The sequence below is a fragment of the Ostrea edulis genome, chromosome 10, assembly GCF_947568905.1.
Source record: "Ostrea edulis chromosome 10, xbOstEdul1.1, whole genome shotgun sequence".
NCBI lineage: Eukaryota > Metazoa > Mollusca > Bivalvia > Ostreida > Ostreidae > Ostrea > Ostrea edulis.
In genome coordinates, this window is record NC_079173.1 from 7,357,341 (window position 1) to 7,380,263 (window position 22,923).

Below are 22,923 nucleotides of genomic sequence, written 5' to 3' on the forward strand. Positions count from 1 at the left end.
CAAAACAATGTGATTATGGAATAAAATGGTGGGAAGATAATGATATGGAGTGATTAAGTTCAAAACAATATTAGGTAGTCCATACCATTGATGATTCGGATATGGTGAACAGCGAAAAATAATGATTGCCAGAAGAACACGATTAAACAACAAACAAAGTCAATCAAAGGACACTGATCTAGCATTAAAATCAACAATCGAATAGGTGAATGGGAGAGAAGTCTAAGGAAAAAGATTCAATAATATTTTTATTTTTCAAGGTAATATATTTTTCAAGGTCAGACAAATTGAAGCCGCATTCTAGAAATTCTGATATCCCAACATAAAGAGCTATGCGAATCCGAATTTATGTTGATTTAGAATAATGTTTTACCATAGTTTAGAGGTCTTAAGATGATATATTAATATTTTATTAATAAATCATCTTAAGACCTCTAAACTATGGTAAAACATTATTCTAAATCAACATAAATTCGGATTCGCATAGCTCTTTATGTTGGGATATCAGAATTTCTAGAATGCGGCTTCAATTTGTCTGACCTTGAAAAATATATTACCTTGAAAAATAAAAATATTATTGAATCTTTTTCCTTAGACTTCTCTCCCATTCACCTATTCGATTGTTGATTTTAATGCTAGATCAGTGTCCTTTGATTGACTTTGTTTGTTGTTTAATCGTGTTCTTCTGGCAATCATTATTTTTCGCTGTTCACCATATCCGAATCATCAATGGTACGGACTACCTAATATTGTTTTGAACTTAATCACTCCATATCATTATCTTCCCACCATTTTATTCCATAATCACATTGTTTTGTAAGATTTCCCTCTAAATTTTTCTGATTTCTGTAATTTTTCAAGAATAATTTTATTTTCATCCCGACCCGACCATGGTACAAACTCTCTAAACCATAGTCAGTAAACACGCTTTACAACGTAACCACCACCATTTTTATCACTCAGTACAATAGTGTATCACTCTTCTCACCAATGTAGTTTATCGATACTTGTCGTTTTTGTGTGTTATTTGTTTATGTAATTTATGTCTCTTGATAAAGACGCGGGTTGCGTCGAAAATTTGAGTTTTAAATAACCAACAGTGTCGTGGCCTTTTCAGTGCTTTTATAAATTTCTTTACTGGCCTTGTATCTTCTCAGATCCGACACTTTAAGAAAGTAGGGTGTTGTTGGGTTTTTGTGCTTATATATATATATATATATATATATATATATATATATATATATATATCTACGATATTTTTATCAGATACTAGTATCAGTTAAGAATTGTTAACATAAAAGTTTTGTTTTTAAAATAAGAAGACAATTTAAAAGTGAAAAAGAAGAGCCAGGAAATGCTAAGAATGCAGGATTTTGCAGCGTTTACCGCAGAGCTTCTGGGGTCATAAGCTGCCCCAGACCCCACCCCCCAGCCTATTGGGATTAACTTTTAAATCAGTTTTTTTTATTAATTGATATCAGATCTGAGTATGTGATAACAATGACTAGGATCTGGGGGAACAAGTAGTGAATAAACAAAAGCATTTTCTTGTATAAAACTGTTTTAAATCTCCCTAAGATGTTATGAACACAAAGGGTGTAAAATGGGGTGGGGTGGAAATTATGAAAAGTACCTAAAAGATCAAGTGCTAGACACCCCCCCCCTCTCTCTCTCTCAAATTCCTGGGTCTGCCTATGCACATGTACTTTCGCTTGAGTGTCTTTGGTAAGTTTACAAATTTATTCCATTTTCTCATTGTATAGTATTGATATTTCACGACTTCACGTGTTAAGGTAACTCCATACTTGCATTTTTATCTGATACACGTTTCGAAAGTGTATTTAATTTCATTTATTAGAATTAAAACTAATAGATTATCAAATAAAATATATAGGTCACCACCCTTTTAAAACTGCAAGACACCCATAAACAGAACCATATACATGTATCACAATCAGAAAATTGCAATTTTCCTTAAACAGCGTTATCAAAATTTCATCAAAACTGATTATGACGATATAATAAAATTCATAAACATTTCATGAAACGGTTTCTTCACAAAAATATACAAAATGTCTAAAAAATAAAGTAAGCCTATCGCATAATAGACTTGATAAGAAATCAACAAAGACAAAGTTATTGCCCTTGGATTCAATATTGTGAAACACATCATTCATTATTCATCTACAACTTAGACCTTTGAAATAGTTTATTTATAAGAAGATATTTTACAATACCTATCAGAAAAGACTCCAACAAAATGTATGTTCCTATCATGCATGATTCTAAATAAATTATTGATTTTGCAAAATCCGATGACATCACAGGAGGGTGGAATTACTTTAAATCATTAATGACTTATTGTCTGTATTTAATAACAGTATTTGGATGGCTATCGGTACAATGTTCTACTATTATTCGAAATGTCATGTCGAGAAGCTACAGTAGTAGCACGTGATATCATCCATGGTATCTGAAACAAAAATATAAAATTCGGATTCAATGAGGGCTTAGATTTTTTAAAGGTTTTCAAAAATTCACATTTTTAGAAAAAAAAGGTTTTTTTAACTCGATCATCTTATAACTTGACATCAGTCCAAACTCCATCTTCCTAGTGTAAAATGCCCCATACTTTAATGTACTACATGTACCTTACTATTTTGTCTGACAGCTAATCACACATATATACAAATTGCCCGTGGGGATCCGGGTTCGAATAGGTCCCCAGTTACCCTGCTTATCGTAAGAGGCGACTTAATGGGGAGCGGTCCTTTGAACAAAACGGCTTAAACCGAGGTCCCGTGTCACAAAGTGTGGCACGATAAAGATCCCTCCCTGCTGAAAGGTCATAAGCGCCGAGCATAGGTCTAAATTTTGCAGCACTGGTGACGTCTCCACATAAGTGAAATACTCTCGAGAGGGACGTTAAACATTATACAATCAATCAAATTGTTACCAGAAAAACTCTTTAATTTTCATTAGATCCATCAACCCAGTACCCAGCCGATTAGGATGACACAACGCAAATACATGTACTATGGCAATCGAAACTACTCGGCTATTTCCGTAACCGCAAATGAACCTCGTATGTGGATCGACGCCATCAGTCTGTTGCCATGTGTACACAAATGCAACTATGACGTCACAGTCGTACGTTACAATATGAAACGCAAGCTTTCAAATGCATCAAAGATATCATACATATCTAAGGTATTCTACCACTTTCATTTTCCACTTACATGTTTATGTGTTAGAGTGAATAAAACGTTAATGATACCAAAACTAATCTGTGGCGAAAATATGTGGCGTTTACCCCTAGGATCTAAACTATGCATGTGAAAATCAATTAATTAATATATAAAGCACTAAATAATCACAACTAGGTACTGAAAATTGTAAACGTAAGGTTGGGTGTTATAATTGTTTGTTTGTGCTTTATATTAAATATTCTATACAATTGCATCGAGAGATCCACTCTCCTTATAAAATATCTTAAACACTGAATGACACAGCGACTGTGTGGGATTGCATCAGTGTGTATAAGTAGCGCTTTAGGAGCATAACAAAGCTTCCTTTTTAGGGAAGTCGTTGTGGCCGAGTGGACTTACGCACTGGTTTGTTAATCTTGCTAGGTGGTGGGTGCCGTACGTCGCTGGTTCGACCCCGGGCTGGGGCGACAATTTTCAGTACCTAGTTGTGATTATTTTGTTTTATATATATATATATATATATATAATATGATATATATATATATATATATATGAGGTATTACCATATACACGTATAATTCATGTGCACTCACCTGTTATGGCGCCCGTAAGTAATTTCCATTTAGGTAAAATTTATGCAATAAATGATGGCATTGTATAGGGATATTTATCGCTTGAACCTCTACAATGCACCGTGATGTAATCTTCAACTCAATAAGACGCAGACAAACTACACATAATGACAGCTCAAATTCGTGCTATCAGATTCAGAAAAAAATATGACTTGCAAATTATCAATAGGGATTTAGTGATAGTTTGTATGCAACACAGAAGTATCAAATTTATAGAGCATAAAATTGGGTTAACTTTGCATTATAATTTTCAGACATGATTTTCTGTTTGTGTACTAGTAGTCAGCGGAACCACAATATTTACCTCTATAACCGGTGCAGCGTGAGACCAAGTGAAGGCAGTGAAATAGGATTATTGATTTATCCAAGTACTCTTCTTTAAGATTCAGGAAGAAATTGTTAATGATGTATGACCACGCACCCCACTCATTCTCAAGCAAGTTACTCCACTTAACTTACCGGTAGGTAAAATGTTGAATTCGAGATCTATCTTCATTCGCTTATTTTAAACAAAAAACCTCAAAACTTGACATGAAAGGTAATGATATACGAAACATTTTGTACATAACACAAAAGAAAAATTACACCCCTTCCTTTTAAATGTGAATTGTATGGTAATAATTTGTTTAAAACATTTCGAAATGAATACATAACACATTGTGGGTAGAGAATTGAAAACAAAACTTGATTTTCATATTTGTCAATTCTTTTGGTAAATATAAACACAGCTGATACAGACATGTAAAGTGAAGAAGATATACTACAAATGCTAACTCTAGTTATCCTTTAAGATTTATGTCAGTTTTTCCTTCAACAGCTATAAATATTGATTAGATAACTGCTTTATAATATTCTATGGTTAATCTGATTATATTTGAATTTAATGTTATTTTACACTTCTGCGGGGACGATTTATTACAAGAATTACAAGGATTTCAAAAATGCAAAACTAACGCGCCACGCGACAGAATAAAACCATGTGACACCAAAAAGAGATACCTTTAGAGAAACTGCGAATTTCAACATATCCAAAATTGGCTTAACCATACTTTACAGAACCACACGGGTAAACGCGTTATCGGTTATTCGGTTGTTATCGGACATTCGGTTCAATGATGTTGTATGTTGGGAAACATTGGGTAAGTTCATATGTTGTTTTTATCGATAAAGACACGTTATCTGCAGCGGTAATTGTAATACTAAATAGATATATGATCATCCTATCGACAGCTAAAAGCGCACTTCAAGCAAATCCCGTTTAAGAGTTATAACAGCACCGAAAATAGAAATTTCGTTATGTATTTTGTAAAAATCTACCAAAAATGTGATACAAGAGCAGTAAAGAGTTGTATTTGTTCAAGAGGGGATATTCATTTGCATTTTTGGACTTAGAAAATGTTTTAAGAAATGATAGATCGAAATAAACTTTCGGTAAGAGAACAGTAGTTTATTAAAAACATCGGGTGTGATAAAAACGTTATTGGCAATAAGGTAATAAGGTAAATGTTATCGGAAACTTCATTTTTTAAAAAAAGAATTTATGTTGTTGGAAATAAAGTTTCAACCGTGTTTCAAAATACCGAACACAGCATTAACTAGACATTAAATTGGTGTTGTAGTGATAGAAAATCCATGGATTATATATATATCTATCTATCTATCTATCTATCTATCTATATATATGCACATGCACATTGATTTAGACTACGCATTATTCCGTTTACCTGTTCGAGATATAGGGCTCGCGGCGGGTGTTACCGGTCGACTGGGGATGTTTACTCCTCCTAGTCACCTGATACCACCTCTAGTATATCCAGGCGTCCGTGTTTGCCCAACTCTATATTCTGTATTCTTTAAGGAGTTATGAGATTGATGACTATGCATTGTCATCACCTTTCACTATGAAATATTTACATAATTCAAGATCTAGATAATCTGTTTTAAAGAACGTTTGTATTTTAAGGTAGAATATTAAGTTTTTGTTGAAAACAGTTGTGTGTACATGGTCCAGCATAGTACCTTGTTTAATCCTCTGCATATAAATGCACAGGTTTCAAATATTTTTCAGATGTTGAATAATTAAATACTGATATTCTAAAATATTTACACATCTTAAATCACAACCCCAACATCCCTAGAAAATAACATGCGGTCGAATAAATCGTGTATGACTTGAGCTAATATAGAAGCTTAAAGGAGGAAAGCTACACCAGAAGAGTTTGATATGGATGAAAAACAGTATTTACAAGCTTTCAAATTTGCTTGATGTACTCAAGAAATGCAGTTTTAGTAGAAAGCAATCTGTAACAAATTTGAAACCCTGCTGGATTTGAACCTGCGATCTACGGTTCAGCAGTCAACGTTCTAACCTACTGAGCTGCTCAATAGTTGAAATGAATGGGCAGATATTTATTTTTTCATCCATGTTTTAAAAGGAAGTCAACCATTATGTAGAAGTAGAGTACTTCCTTAATTTACAATCCCAACACCCCCCTAGAAAATAGCATGCGGTCGAATAAATCAATGTACGACTTGAGTTAATTCTATAACCTGATATGTTATCTACGACATGTAGGTTCGAAGTCCTCGTGGAATGATATACTTATACATAAGATAACTGGAGTTAGATTTATTGATTAGATATTGTTTAACGTCCCACTCGAGAATTTTTCATTTACGTGGAGACGTCACCATTGCTGGTGAAGGGCTGCAAAATTTAGGTTCATGCTCGGCGCTTACGGCCTTTGAACAGGAATGGATCATTATTGTGCCACGGGATCTCGGTTTTTGCGGTTTCAACGGTCCGACCCATTTAGTCGCCTCTTACGACAAGCAAGGGATAATGAGGACCTATTCTAAATCTTAAGAATTAGCTATTGCATGATATATATTTTGAAAGAATTTCAACTTAAATTATCCATTGAATTTTGTACATAGTTTTGGTGTCATTTTGTAAACAGGCGTCCTCATTGAATTACAATGGTGCTGATACATTTAATGATACAAACATAATTCAGGACGTCTAATATAAGTTTTATTGTAAAGAGCTTGTCATTTCATTTTTTGTGAAATTTAACATTCATTGAAAGTTTACCCAAAACATTTAGCTATTTTTCGTTGACCTTGCAGTACACTACCTTGAAATACACGTTTTCACGATCACTGAGTAAATCCGATTCGCTATGATATCCGGTCGACAGGGGATGCTTACTCCTCCTAGGTACCTGATCAAATTCTTTATTTTGTATTCCTTATAAGTGTTATGAGATTGATCACTGTTCGTTATCTTCATCTTTTCATGTAGATCAAACATATAGTTCAATTCAAGACTACTGCCATGGATATTAATTCAGGTGATGACAGAAAACAAAATCTAGAGAACAAAATGGACCACACCCAACATAGTGGACGTAAGTAAAGTATATGAAATATGTCATCAATGTTGATACGTTATAACAGAAATTGTCTAGAGTATATTTTCGACCCCCCCTCTCTCTCTCTAGGGATTGCTGTAACTCTGAAGTAATCGGATACTAACAGAATCCCTCATTAGTACCAGTGTGGGATAGGGAAATTCCACCAAGAGGACAAGATTCTAAGTATAGGACGAGGCTTTGCGGAGCCCTAGATAACGAATCTGGTTCCAGAGGTGGAATTTCACTGTCCCATACGGTAAATAATGAAGGTTTTTTCTCTATCACATTTTATCCACAGTTTAGTGCATAAATTCAAGAGGTTCGAGAATATTCAATATTTTTAAAGAACATTTTGAATTGTTTTTTTTTTTTTTTGACTCTCACATATATACATACATGTAATTTAACTACACAATAAAATCATGAATATTCATATACAAAAGACATTTTCATAAATATAAAGAGAGAAAAAGAAAGAAAGAAAGAACACATGAAACAAAGCAGGACATAGAACACAATTTTAGGTTAAAAAAACAACTTTTTAATACACTAAAACAATCATAATTCATCATAATAATTTGCCAGTATCTCTCAAACTCCCTATACCTGCAGTTTCTCAACAACAAAAGTTTTTCAATTGTAATTCTATCAATGATAGTTTTTATGGATGCATCTATACTTAATTTACTTATAACTAAGAATTTACTAATGTAAATATATTGCTTTATCATCATTCCAAATTATCAAAATCCTTAATCCTTGAATTTCAATGCAAAACTTTGTTGACAGCCACAAAGATCATACCGGGTACCCGAAAATGGTTTACACTTTAAGTGTAAACTAAAAAAACCTAACGTTGTCCACCAGAAAGCTATATCAAATTGAAATTTAAAGAAAACAATACAAAATATTTTTTACTTCGCCGTGTAACGTAAATTATAGAAAATATATGACGTCACTATCAAATAACGTCGAAGCAGTATGAGACAGAAAAATCTCATATGGCTGTCTCGCATGGGTAAAGTCGATTGATTGATTGATTGATTGTATATTGATTAACGTCCCTCTCGAGAATATTTCACTCATATAGAGACGTCACCATGCCCGGAGAAGGGCTGTAACATTTAGGTCTATGTTCGACACTTACGGCATTTGAACAGGGAGGGATCTTTATCGTGCCACACCTGCTATGACACGGGACCTGAGTTTTACAGTCTCATCCGAAGGACCACCCCATTTAGTCGCCTCTTAAGACAAGCAAGATGTACTGAAGACCTATTCTAACCCGTATCCGCACGGGACAGTAAAGCCAATCTTACATTGGTGATAAAATGAGAGTAATGAATATCGCACTGAATTTGCTGAATAATTTTGAATTAGAAACAGGTAATAAGAATGATCATGATGGTAATAATAGTAGGGAAGATAATAATAATGATGATAATATTTGTTTTTATAGAACAAGAAACATCAGCTAAATACTTCGATATTACTATCATAGATGGTGTATGCCAGTAGGTACAGTATACAATAACAAAACATATCTATTATAGATGGTGTTAGCCAGCATAATGATACAGATTTCTCAGCATTTACTATCAACAAAGAAAGCCATGAAACTCAAGGTAAGAAAAGTTAAGCTAAAATGACGTGAATGGACAAGTGGAGATAACGAACAGTGATCAATCCCAGAACTAAAAAAAATGAAAATTGAGAATGGAGCACGGGAGCAACCACTGAGGTTGAACTTACGACCTAGTGGACGATTAAAACAAACCTTGATGAAAATGTTGGGAACTTTAGAAAATTACAAGAGAGGAGATTGGAAATCATAATATACAGTGTACATGTACTTCCTTAAGTACATGCATATATTGCAACAAGACAAGGCAACACAGGATTTTCACATCAATATATAAAGTTTGGATGACATTCTAGAATTGCAGTTGAGGGATTTTTAAATATAGATGACTCGAATACATTAATCGTGCAAACCATGCAGTAAAATGTAAGAAAAGACAAAAGTTTGCATGCAATGTTGCCGAGAAAAATATTGAGAAGTAATTCCGGGCATGACCATTACTATGACAACAAAGTACATTATTCAAAATTAAAAGATCTTTACGTCGTTTTAGACATTCCAAGTGACGATATCGTGTACACAATTCAAAGATCATCTGGTGACTGTCAACTTAGATTTTTACATAGAAATTTGTTATTACCTTTTATGCATCTTTCAGATGGTGGTCACAATTCAGAAATCCCTCAAACTGTTTCCAAGCAAAGTAAGTTCATTAGGAATACAACAAAGAAGAAACAAGAAAGCGGACGTATAAATACCGATAGCGACTCATTATCTCTACAGAGGGCGCGTGGCACAAGCTTCACTTACACCTCTGTCAACGCTTGGAATCACATGACAATATTATCACATGGTCTAAACAATCACTCTCGTTTCCTTTCCCTTTAAAAGTTCTGGTAACAGGTGATACATCAGGCTCTTTTCATAGACCACTGGCACTTTGATAAGAAAATATTTACCATTTAGCTGTTTTTTCTTATTTTACAAGTTTTATCGTATTTTTACAGCCTTTTTTTACTTTTGATTCCGTGTTTACCTGTAAATCTCCACCACGTGAATGTCCTACATTCATACGCATATTACGAAGTAGTTCCAAATTCAGGATCAGAAAACGACGAAACCATTTACAGTAAGCATATATTTAATAGCACCAAAAGCATTTCATAATACAGTCTACTCTGGATATAATGAAATTCAGGGGACCGATCCAAATTGTTCATTATATCCAAAGTTCAATCTAACCAATGCTGAACTACACAAATATTGCTATTGGGGAATTTATTTTATCTTCAATATAACAGATAGTTCAATATAACTGACTTCAATATAAGTGGAGTGGACTGTATTACTCTATATTGAGTCCAAAACATAAATAGAGGATATCTATATTGCGTGTTTTGATATTTGGTTTATCCAACTCGTTGATATGGTGTATTTATTCGCGAGGGTTGCCGATAAATACACCATATCAACGAGTTGGATAAACCAAATATCAAAATACGCAATTATAGATGTTCTATTTATTTGATGCGTCTTCTTTTCACTTAATTTTGAGATGATCCCCAGTATGGTAGAAACACCTGATTGTATAAATTTGTTTTGAATCCGTGGCTCAGACGTCAGATCTGTCTTCCTTACGCGAGAAAAAACAATGCGCTTATATAATCTTTTGATGTACAGTACAAAAGGGCATTTTCATAAAAGAAACCATGGATGAAAATTGTTTTAGAAAGGATTATAGTTTATAACTAATAATGATTTTGCCATTCCAACAAAGTAACAACTACTGGCCGATTACTCATTTTTTGACGTAGGCCTGACCTTTTGATAAAAGTTTGGTGTCGCCGTCGTTTCAAAATAAACTTAGGTAACAGCGATCAATGTAAGTAATATTTTAATGCAGCGTTATTAGAATGTTCAACAGTTTACAATAAAAAGTAGAAGTGTTTGTGCATTTGGATTTTATTTACGTGGTTTCTTTGGATCTGAGGGCGAGAAGAAATCCCGAGGCACTTTAAATAGGCCTAGCCTAGTGAGTAAAGCTATTGAGATTTGTTACATTCAATATGCTCCAGAAAAAAGAGATTGTGCTTGTGAATACTTGGTACCGCAGCATGTCGAGGTACTTTCGATTAGGCTCGTCCAGTAGGCGATCCATTCCCTGTCGATGATAATAGTGTGCACATATTTTTGTTTTCTGAGCGTAATTTTGAGTAGTTACAGGCCGGGTTGGCATTTTGTGGCCGGTAACTTGCATTTTATGTCAGTTGGGGGCAACATCATTTTATAAATACAGAATAACAAATTTTACGCTTTATTTCATGCATGGATATACATAAACACAGAAAATATGTCATCCAATAGGGTACAGTGTCAAAAGTAGTTCGGACCGGAAGTTCTTTATCAAATGGGCGTGTGATGAAGCTAATGCTTCATCTCATTTTCAATATCCACCACACGTATGAGATAAATGTTGGATATTAAATACTTTTACAAGATATATGTAAAAAGCTGTTGACAGAGGTATAGTGCGAGTAGCGCACGGAACTCTGGGTAGAGAGAGATAGCGACTCAGAATCAAGTAATTAAGAAAGGGATCAAATTGTATTTGTTTCCAGATTCGCACCATCAACGAATAGAGATGTTTTAAACACTTTAAGTGTTAATCACAATACTTGTCTCAATAGTTCAAGTGAATATATGATGCCAGGTGATTCAGGAACAAACCATAATTTCAGTGTTGATAATTGTAAACTCTTACTACATTAAGAAACAGAACTTCAGAATAACTCTAACTACTCTGTTTGCCTCATCAAGAGATTGGACACCGGTAAATAGTGAATGCTTAATTCTCCTAGATACATGGCCTGATCGTTCATCTGATTTGTGCACGTGTTTGCCCTACTTTTAATTTTGTTATCTTTATAGGAATCATAAGATTGATTATTGTTATCTCGTGTATTTCATGAGCAAATCAAACCACATCATTTTGTCATGCAGACTTTAATTATACGGTGAATTTAATGGAGGTGGATGAGACAACGTCGTCACAAATTTAAACTGGAGATGAGAAACTTGTTAAAATGTAAATGTACATACGCTTTCCTTTCACCCGTATCGCTCTGCGTGACAATTTCTTCGTTTCTCATAAATATACATGAGGAGAATGACGTAATCCTTTATCAATAGACGTAAAACAGCTATAAAGGATATGGCAATGAAAACATGTTCTTTTTGTACCAAAATTATAGTAAAAAATGTCCTACAGATCGATGACACCTGAACAGTTTCGCGGTTTATTTCTCATATATGTCCACTTGTTCCAAAAAGAGGGTGGGGGTAATTACCAATACACAACACTCGTCGTCATTATTCTCCGACTTCTTACCGCATGTTCTTAGTGACAGCACCACATCATTAAGATCCCCATCAATGCACCTTCATAACTGCCAATGTTAAACACACGTGTACACAATGATTTTGCGTTTGTTAATGGAAGAACACGCGTTTTGATTAGTCAGAGTGATATAACCGCATTCTATAAACAGTTTGAATCTCCGATTAAGACTTGCTCGGAAGCTCAGCGATTGGCCAAATCACGTCATGCATATTTATGAGAAACGAAGAAATTGTCACGCAGAGAGCCACGGGTGAAAGGGAAGAGGAGCGAACGTTTCAGCCGTGGCTTGCGGCGATATAAAATGTACTGCTTTACATTTTTTTTCTTAAAGGTGATGTAGTTGAAGATTCTAGAAGCAACGTTGTCATCGTTTACATGAACGGTAAATCTGAAATTATAGAATACGCATGTAACCTCTACGCCATCTTGCACACTTTTCAATCCTTCCATCGCCGTAAAATGGTTGAAACATTACCAAAGATGGCGTTCAACCTCAATAAATAAATGAACCAATCCAGCAAGTCGGTACCATATGACGGATATACATGTGGATGCTATATAAATTGAAAGCAGCAATATATTTTATAATTACATGTGATCTTGAGTACATTTATTCATATACTTGTATATACATGTGCATTCTGACATGTGGAAAAAAAGTGTAGAATTTTCGCTGCTGATGTGTAAAAATATTAGTGTTTAGAGCCTTAATTTTAGAAAAATGTATTTGATTTAGAACAACTGAACACTGTCATGTAACACTTGTGGAACCCTATTGTGTCAGAGTCGAGTCGGCTCAAAGGATTTAGTTAAACCTTATTGAAACCTTATTGTGTAAGTCTAAAGTGGATCGGTTATTTCTACGTTACCTCGATCCGTTTTATAGATGTAATCCCTAGTTTCCTCGTTGTTTTTATATCAATGTGTAATATTTCTTCTGGGATATCGTGAAATATTGAAAATTAGCCTGCAGGGAAAATAAGTCTGTATACATGTATTTTCTGTTTTACAGTCCTACTGTCGATCGCGGAGTCTCTATTGTTCGGTGGTATTCAATTTGGATGGAGCTCACTGGTTTTTGTTTACAAAGAAATTGGACTATATGGAAACCTGTGCCCTGGTAATCAAACCAGGTACCAATCAGAATCATGTCCAAAACAGGAGGAATATCTCAATATGTTCTTTAGTATAGCCACAGCCCTATTATTTATTACGTCCATTGTGGTTGGGTTTATTCATCATAGACTAGGAACAACCAAGTGCAGGCTTCTGTTCATGTAAGTGCAACATGAAGTTATATTCAAGCATAAGGAAGGTTCTCCTGCATTAAACAAATCAGATAAACAATGCTTTTTGGAATATGAAAGGTGAAGGCAACGAAAAATGATCAATCTCATAACTCTTATAAGCAATACAAAACAAATAGTTGGGCAAACACGGACCCCTGGATACACCAGGGGTGGGATCAGGCGCCTAGGAGGGGTAAGCATCCCCTGTCGACCAGTCACACCCGCCGTAAGCCCTATATCCTGATCAGATCTCTATTCCCCTATAAGGAATACAAAATAGAGAGTTGGGCAAACACGGAACCTTGTATATTCCAGAGGTGGGATCAGGTGCTTAAGAGGAGTAAGCATCCTCTGTCACCGATCGCCCTAGACCTTACTCAGGTAAACGGAGTAATCCGTAGTTAAAATCAGTGTGCCAAGAACGGCCTAGTAATCGGTATGAAACACGGCAGACAGCATATGACCCAATGTCTTTCGTTCTTTTCTAGAGTTATTTGTTCCTGTGGAATGCTTCTTTTGAGTTTCACTACCAGTGGTACGTCCTCTCTCTCTCTCTCTCTCTCTCTCTCTCTCTCTCTCTCTCTCTCATTTGTTACATCCTCACTTGATCACCATGTAACTGCCCGCGTTTTGATGTTAACGTCATTATTTCATCTGTTTTATCTAGATATCCCCTGGTTGTTTCTACCCGGTCTTACACTGGTGGGTGTAAGTGGTCTAGCTTTACTCGTGACAGACATGCACGTAAATATTCTTTTTTCTCTGACTCCTTCATGAATATGATATGGGAATTGTGGACCCTTTCTTTCTCAGAAAGATGCTACTATGAGTGATAAAACTCAAAAGTGTATATTTGAACTGGATATAATCATAATCAATTTATTACACATAACTTGGTGTATGCAGTAGGATTATATTTACCCCCCCCCCCCCCGGCTAAAAAAATCAGTCTGTGTGTGTATGCCTATTCACATCTAATCCAGGGGGCCTCTGGCACTCCAGGTGAGGATTATAAGGGTGTCTCTGCGGATACTTTACCCCCAAAATATTAATGTATTTTGAAAATGAAGACATATGTCAGACAGCATTTGACCCTATGATGGGTTGTATTGACGAACTAGATCATCATAACGATCATAGAATTTGCGAAATGCTGACTTCAATCGAGACTGTTGAAACCCCTGTACCATCAACTTGTTTGTCAGTAGCTTGCCTCGATTTAAAAGCTGACTATACACAGAACAAGCTCTTACGTATATAACTATATATATAAACAAATACATAAATACCCATACACAGAAATATATACAATCTCATACATAGGATTATCTCAAGTTGAAAATAATTGTTATGAAACATGATCAATCAGATGTAATTAGTAGAATACAAAGTATTGAGCAATTCTAATGCGTCATATAATGTTCTGGAATACCCATGAATGTTTTAATACAAATGTAACATAAACGTATGGACCCTCTTGTAAGGTCATTCGTGAATGATTAACAATGCCATTGCAGGTTGTATCTTACATTCGGAAAGGGAAGGCTTTTTTTGTCACGGTTCTGAACGGAGCATTTGACTCGTCTGCTGTTGTTATGGTGATAGTTAAGGTAAATATAGACATCTTTATTTGCAAAGAACAATTTTCATGTTAATATTTACTCTGTATCTTCATGGATTATGCGATTTAAACTTAACGCATTGTTCTATTTGTCTTTCTCATTTTGGACGGGTTGATGTCATGCTAAATTACTTTTGCTTGAAAAATGTGAAGATATCAAATAGGGATCAATCTACAAATTTTGAGAGTAATGCAACCACAGATGCCCGGAAACACGGATGGATTTACATCGTAATTCTATTGCATGTGTATTTATCACTATCATTTTTAGTCCCATGGGGATCCAGGTTATAATAGATCATTAGTACCCCTTGCTTGTCGTAAGAGGTGACTAAATGGGACGGTCCTTTGGATGAGACCGTAAAACCCGAGGCCCCGTGTCACAGCAGGTGTGGCGCGATAAAGATACCTCCCCGCTCAGAGGTCGTAAGCGCCGAGCATAGGCCAAAACAACCCTCCGTTGCAAATGGAGACGTCTTCAAATAAGTGAAATATTCTCGAGAGGGACGTTAAAGAACATACACTCAATCAATCAATCTTAGGTGTACCACGATCTGATGAATGAAGACGAGAATATTAGAGAATAAAATTAATGAAAGTTTTGTTACATAGCAAATAATTTCTTAACGTATTGCTATTATATCGAAATTAGAAGAAAATAAACGGGGCAAACTGTTGAAAACTTTAAAGCCTTACAACAATATTTTGTCCATTAAACAAATTGGATCTTTGTTTTGCTACAGATATTTTATGAAAGAGGAATAAAGATTCAACACACGTTTTGGGGTATATTAGTAGTTCACCTTCTTGTTACATTATCCAACACTTTTCTTCACTGGAAGCAATCTCAAATGATTCCTGGAAAAACCTCCTCTGAGAAGACGGAATATGAAAAAGGCAACGACGAATTTGAAAATGAAACACAAACAAACGGAAAAGGTGATTTAAACTTTCGATTTTGATTTCATTTCATTTGAAGGATAATAAACTAAAACCAGATTTATTTTCAAAATTTTCTTTTGATGTACTTTTTAGATCCCACGTTTTGGCGATCAGCTTGTTCGCTTCGATTCTCCCTTTATCTGATTTGGATATTTGTGTTGACTTTGCGATGGTCCACGTACTTAGGTTCTGTGAACAGACAGTTTTCCATGGTACTAGAAAGTGATGAAATGGGTAAGAGTTGATCTTATAACGCATTAGTGTGTTCTCTTTCGTCGACCATTACTCAGGATATGATCCCATGCATGGCATATTTTGTCACTACATATGAAGTGGTATCAATCAAATGCGGATTTTAAACATTTCGAAGACTGTTTAATAAATTTGAAATCACAATATCCCCCCCCCCCATAAACCAACATCAAAAGTATGAATTTTCAACACTTTATACGATTATTCAACTAGAAAAAGATGTTGTTTTTTAAATGATATACATAAAAAGGGTGTATCATAAAGTTGAGTTGAGAAGCAGAATTGGATGACTCTGTGGTGTCTTTTATTTCGAGTTCACAGGGATATATCAAATCGACATATCAATGAAAATTGTTGATAGCTAAAACGTCATCGATACATGTATATCTGAATGTGATATCATCTACGTAGTCTTTGGTGACCAAGTTTTCCAACAATCTTTTGGATATCCCATGGGCTCAAATGTTTTCAGTTTTACCTGACTTGTTTTTGTATTCGGATGAGGAAGACATTTCTCACCATGGCTTTCACCTTGACATTTAATTACATCGACGAAATTCTATCTCATACCAATATTTATTTTGATTCATATTTCGATTCGATATATCCCAGTAATCTTGAAAAAAAGACACCATATAGCCTTCCAAATTTGTTTCATATTTGGATATGTTGTTGTATGAACCATAGGTATTTTAAAACGGCAAACCAACAACTCAACTTTATGACAAATGGGATGAATTCAGCTTTGCCACCGTCAACTATCGATATATGTGTAACAATATTCCATTATCAACTGCATATCTTTCATATCTCTCCATCTCCGTGGCGATCCGTGTTAAAATAAGTCCTCAGTACCCCTTGCTTGTTGTAAGAGGCGACTAAATGAGGCGGTACATCGGATGAAACCGTAAAAACCGAGGTCCCGTGTCACAGTAGGTGTGGTACGATAAAGATCCCTCCCTGCTCAAAGGCCATAAGCGACGAACATAGACTTAAATTTAGCAGCCTTTTACCGGCAATGGTGACGTCTCCGTATGAGTGGAATATTCTCAAGAATATACAATAATATACAACAATATACAATTAACCAATCAATCAATCATGTCGTTCAACTAATTCGATATTTTCTGCAGATGATAAATCTTAAAATCTAGGCATGCTAAACACAAATGAGATCCATTTACAGAGATATCAACAGTCCTTTAATGTCAGCATTTTTTAATTCGTATGGCCGTTATAATGATGTAAAACTTATACGGTACCAATTTTGATGCACCAGATGCGCATTTCGACAAATAATGTCTCTTCAGTGATGCTCAACCGAAATGTTTGAAATCCGAAATAACTATGAAGTTTTAGAGCTAAATATAATATAATATAAATATAATTTGTAAATATAAACCGTCAGTAGATCGAATGCTGTGTGATGTGTACTGTACCAATTGTCAAGCCGTTCATTACATACCGATTATTACTATGAGTTTCAGTGCTCACCATGAGATGCATATTTTTCCGAGGCACCTGAACCCAACTCTGGTGTCTGTAGAGTTCCATGTTTATGTAACTCTTTACTTTCGTAACCTTTCTCGGATTTATAATATTGTTCACTTTCATGAATATATGGATAAATGAAAGGCGAAGATAACGAACTGAAATATATGTATTTCATATACCAGGTAATAAACCCATATCAAAGTCATGCAATGAAAGGTGACGATAAGGAACAGTGATCAATATCATAACTCCTATAAAGGTGAAGATAATGAACAGTGATCAATCTCATAACTCCTACATGTATAAGCAATACAAAATACAGAGTTTGGTAAACACGGACCCCCTGGATATACTAGAGGTGGGATCAGGTGCTAAGGAGTAAGAATCCCCTGTCGACCGGTCACACCCGCCGTGAGCCCTATAATTTAATCAGGTTAACGGAGTAATCCGTAGTCAAAATCAGTGTGCATAGAACGACCTAACAATCGGTATGAAACACGTTAGACAGCGATTGACCCAATGATAGGTTGTATTTGCAAACTAGATCGTTATAACGACCATATAATTTGCGAAATGCTGACTTTAAACGAGACTGTTGGAACTCCTGCACCATCAAATTGTTTGTCAGTAGCCTACTTCGATTTAAAAACTGACCATCAGCAGAACAAGCTCTTGCATTTTGAATCAGTTGAGAAATATTTACACCATATGAAGGTGATAATGAAATATTACTACATAAATATGAAAAGTTGACGATGGAAAAGCTGAAATCATCCCGTTTGTCATAAAGTTGAGTTGTTAGTTTGCCGTTAATATCTACTTTCAATAAACGAGGCAAGTATGAAGAAGAGGTGGACGACTCTGTGGTGTGTTTTTGTCGAGTTCACTGGGATATATTGAATCGACATATGAAAGACAATCATTATTGTTAATAGATAATATGTCGTCGATTGATCTAAATGTCGAATTGAAGGCCACAGGAAGATACTTTTTCTTATCATGTAGATTTTTTTTAATGAATTCTGTTTGATAGGAATACAGAAACAGGTCAGCTAACAAAGGAGCACAATTCGTGCCCATGGGAATTCCAATAGACTGTTGGAAGATCTGATCACCAAAGGCCACGAAGATATTGTCAATGAGGAACTCCAGCATATTTTTTTCATTTCAACAGCAGAGTACTTGTGCGTGGAATCAGAGTGGCGTTTAACAAAGTAATTGTTTGGATGACTGATCATTAGATAGGAATATCTGCGTTTTCCATTTTCGCTGAAGAAGCAGCTGTAATGTAATACTATTAAATATAATAATTTCTTACTATCAACGGATCACCTCTACGTAACAATTTTCGAATATCATGATCCAGGAAATGATGAAACGAGTGATTTAGACTGGTGTTGTACATCATATTAACCACACTGTGTTGAGATCGATTAACCGGTTAACTGGATAAAGATGAATATTTTGTCGGATATACACACTTTCTTTTTACAATTATAGCTTAAAATATTTACAAGCGTGCGACGGTAGACTTTGTGGCATATTCCATTACTTTAAATTAGATGCAGAAGATCACTGACACGACACAACAGGAACTATTATTCATAGACTATCTGCACACAGTGCTGTGAAGGGGTGTTTGAACAATGATTGACCGATTGCCCTCCCAAGCTTCACCTGTAGAAATTTCATTATCTTCAAATTCATCTAATTAGAGAACTGGCAACGAAAATGTACCTATGTACCTTAACCTAACAACAATCGGCGACTCGTAACCGAAGAAAGGTTGCCATCCTCAGCATAAATAGACTCCATACGATCAAATTGACAATCCAAATGGCAACAATACTGTATATAGCCTTTTCATTGATAACTCCGTTTGTAGTGATTGATTGTTTGTTTACGTCCCTTCCAACATTATCTTTTTTTCAATTTAATTGTTAGACGTGATATGATAAAACACCCAATTAAAATTTCTTTTCTTTTCTAGTCAGTGAATATACAAACGTCCTGTCCTACTCATTGTTTGGCGGTGTGTTGGTATCCATTATTGTCGGGAGCCTTCTGGAATGCATAAAGAAACGATTTGAAGGTACAGTTATAATGTTAAACGAGAGGTTTCTATTGGATCAGCTCAGTCACAGCCACGAAAAAACCCACTAAAGAGACTCCTTTTCTGTTCCAACCTCTTTATGATTACATATACGTAAGGGATTCCGAAAAATAAAGTCATGTGAAGATACAGTTTTCTATCTAAAGTGCTTTATTGATATAAAATAATTTTCCTTTTCGTTGATTCTGTTGAGATATTCAGAGAATCCCACAGTATTGGACATTTTGTCGATGCGAGGGTTTAACGGACTTTGCTAGACAATTGCGATGTCTGGTCTTTTAACGAAGAGGAATCAAGGTGTCATATGGTTGGATATGTCCATGGTGAAATCATCATAAACCATAGATATATTACATTTTCGCAAGATGAATGCCTTAACTAGAATGCAACGTTACATTCTAGTCACATGTAAGTTCACATTTTTCCCGAAATTGTCAACATTCACGTCACCTCCTTTGAATAGGAACCATAGGCAACGTTTGTTATCAAAATTAGTTTTAGGTAATGAAAGTTGAAGATAACAGTGATGAATCCTATAACTTCTATCAGCAATACAAAATAGAGAATTGGGCAAACACGGACCCCTGGACACACCAGAGGTGGCATCAGGTGTCTAGGAGGAGTAAGCATCCCCTGTCGACCGGTCATACCCGTCGTGAGCCCTTTATCTTGTTTAGGCAAACGGAGTTATCGGTAGATAAAATCAGTGTGCTAAGAACAGCCTAACAATCGGTATAGAACACGTTTGAGACAATTGAACTCAATGATAGGCTGTAATGACAAACTTGATCGTTATAACTGATAAACAAAACTGTTGAAACCATTAACTTGTTTGTCAGTAGCCTGTTAAGATTTAAAAACTGATCATACGCAGAACAAGCCCTTGTGTATCGAATCAGTTGAGATATATACACACCATAGGCAGGTGATAATGGAATATTGCTATACAAATATGAAAAGTTGACGATAGAGAAGCTGAAATCATCCCGTTTATTTAAAGTTGAGGTGTTAGTTTGTCGTTAATATATATTTTCAATGAAATATATAATTAGGAAGCAGAAGTGGACGACTCTGTGGTGTCTTTCATTTCGAGTTATCTCATATAATTATATTATCTCACATATATCTCATGTGACACTCTTCTTAAATATCCAAAGTGATCAGACACAAAAGCTTGCCTGTGACATCTATATCCCAGAGTATATGTGGGTCTTTTCAGATAAACCTATCGAAATAACTTCTACCATAAATCATGATATTTTTGCGAATTTGAGTAAAAAGCCTATATATTTATTTTTGTGTTTCTTATTTTTGCGGATTGATGTAAAACATTAAAAACGTGTGAAACATTATTTTTGAGAAAAATATTTTTGCGAATCCAACTAACTGGCAAAATCGCTAAATATCAATCGACAGCAAAAATAACCAGATTTACGGTATGACGTTCCTGTTATCACTAGTGGCGGTACAGCGGTTATACGTAATTCTTAACCTTTACTTTTTTATTCAGGAAGATCGGATGTCTACAAGAAAGATGTGTATCCTCTCGTCATTGCTCTCTCTACTGGCTGTACTTTGTCTCTAATCATTTCAATACTTGGAATCTTCCAATCAGCAGACACGTTTTATGCGGAGTTTGTTGTCATTCCGTTCTACAGATCTCTGTTATTTTCTACCAACATGAATTATATTGTCGCTATGTAAGTATATGCAATAAATTAATAATAGAGTGTAAAGTATGTAAATGAAGTACACACATTTTAATAAATTGCTTCATTTGATGTAGGTTTCACAACACATGGATTAGTCATATATTGGTCATTTCCTTTGCCTTGATGGGACTAGCAGTGCTTTCACAATATTTTGTCTTCAAATGGGTAGTGGAAAATAATGCATTTCAACAGGTGGGGAAATTTGTATGACTTTCTTAAATAATCCGCAGGAACGCTGATTTAACAAATAAAAACTGTAACCGTTCATACCATCATGTCTATATATACTATCCAGATCAAATCTCTGTTTCGTTTATGTGTACTCTGCAATCGATAATCAATCTGTTTTGCAGATGAACTACATGATGTTGGGTTTGACGATGGCGTCATTCGCTCTTCCTGTTATGTTGCTGTTGACTAGGAGAAGGGATGGTAGTAAAAACGCACCTACAGTGTTGCCTTAAGTTGCGCAGAATGCAACTTAAAAAGCAAACCTTTTAGAGTTGACCGGCTTATTTCAATTTTTCCTTGATACAAATTATAATTATTTAACTCTATTTATATGAAGACTACATGAAATAAAATTGCGTGATGTATCTGATTTCCAAACAATAGGATCACTTGTGAATCACGCTGCTCGACTTGCATGAAAAGTGAAAATGTCTAATTGTGATCAATCTCATCAATCCTCTAAAGTATAGAAAATAAAAAATAGAGCAAACACGATCACCTGGTCATACCAAAATATGGGATCAGGTACCTAGGAGGAGTATCCCCCATTAATCGTTCACTTCCGCCGTGAGTCCTATAACTTGATCAGCAAAGCAGAGTAATCTGTAGTCTAAATAGATATACATGTATACATCAAGTCTGATCCCACCTCTGATGTGTCAAGGGGTCCGTGTTTGCCCAACAATCTATTTTGTATTGCTTATATGAGTTTTGAGATTGATCACTGTTCGCTATCTTCACCTTACATGAAGGAAAATTATTATTGTTAATAGATACAATGTCTCTGGAAGAGGTTTGAGACGATAATACTGATTTATAATTCAAGCTTTTTCAATAGCATAAATACCAATGCACTGAAAAATGTGTTATATAAGACGGATTCATAAGATTTTTCTAAAAAATAAATACAGATGTTTATGCTAAAACATTGAATATTGCACGCAAGATTATCTTTAACTAGTTTTTTCATTGTGACAGGGTCAAGTCGTGCGTAAAACCGATCACTTCCTACAAGTGTTATTCTCAATCC

The 22,923-nt window shown here is 35.2% G+C and overlaps 1 protein-coding gene across 17 annotated transcripts in view; it reads left to right on the top strand.

The window, feature by feature from the left end:
* Positions 1-22,258, top strand: part of LOC125666674 (equilibrative nucleobase transporter 1-like) — a 31,470-nt gene extending 9,212 nt beyond the window's left edge. For 2 of the 17 annotated variants that reach the window (XM_056151793.1, XM_056151794.1), the window contains exons 2-16: positions 6,971-7,061; positions 7,146-7,251; positions 8,811-8,882; positions 9,498-9,542; positions 12,571-12,621; positions 13,252-13,516; positions 14,017-14,063; positions 14,196-14,272; positions 15,046-15,138; positions 15,893-16,088; positions 16,185-16,325; positions 19,828-19,929; positions 21,461-21,650; positions 21,737-21,854; positions 22,016-22,258. In XM_056151793.1, the coding sequence (XP_056007768.1) occupies positions 7,179-7,251; positions 8,811-8,882; positions 9,498-9,542; positions 12,571-12,621; positions 13,252-13,516; positions 14,017-14,063; positions 14,196-14,272; positions 15,046-15,138; positions 15,893-16,088; positions 16,185-16,325; positions 19,828-19,929; positions 21,461-21,650; positions 21,737-21,854; positions 22,016-22,126 (1,581 nt within the window). In that variant the 5' untranslated portion in view covers positions 6,971-7,061; positions 7,146-7,178 and the 3' untranslated portion in view covers positions 22,127-22,258. Of the gene's footprint in view, positions 1-3,829; positions 7,062-7,145; positions 7,252-7,344; positions 7,514-8,810; positions 8,883-9,497; positions 9,543-9,846; positions 9,969-12,570; positions 12,622-13,251; positions 13,517-14,016; positions 14,064-14,195; positions 14,273-15,045; positions 15,139-15,892; positions 16,089-16,184; positions 16,326-19,827; positions 19,930-20,143; positions 20,359-21,460; positions 21,651-21,736; positions 21,855-22,015 lie in introns of those variants that run through there. The other 15 variants (XM_056151799.1, XM_056151800.1, XM_056151790.1 and 12 more) reach the window with 13 other exon arrangements.
* The last annotated feature ends 665 nt before the right edge of the window (positions 22,259-22,923 follow it).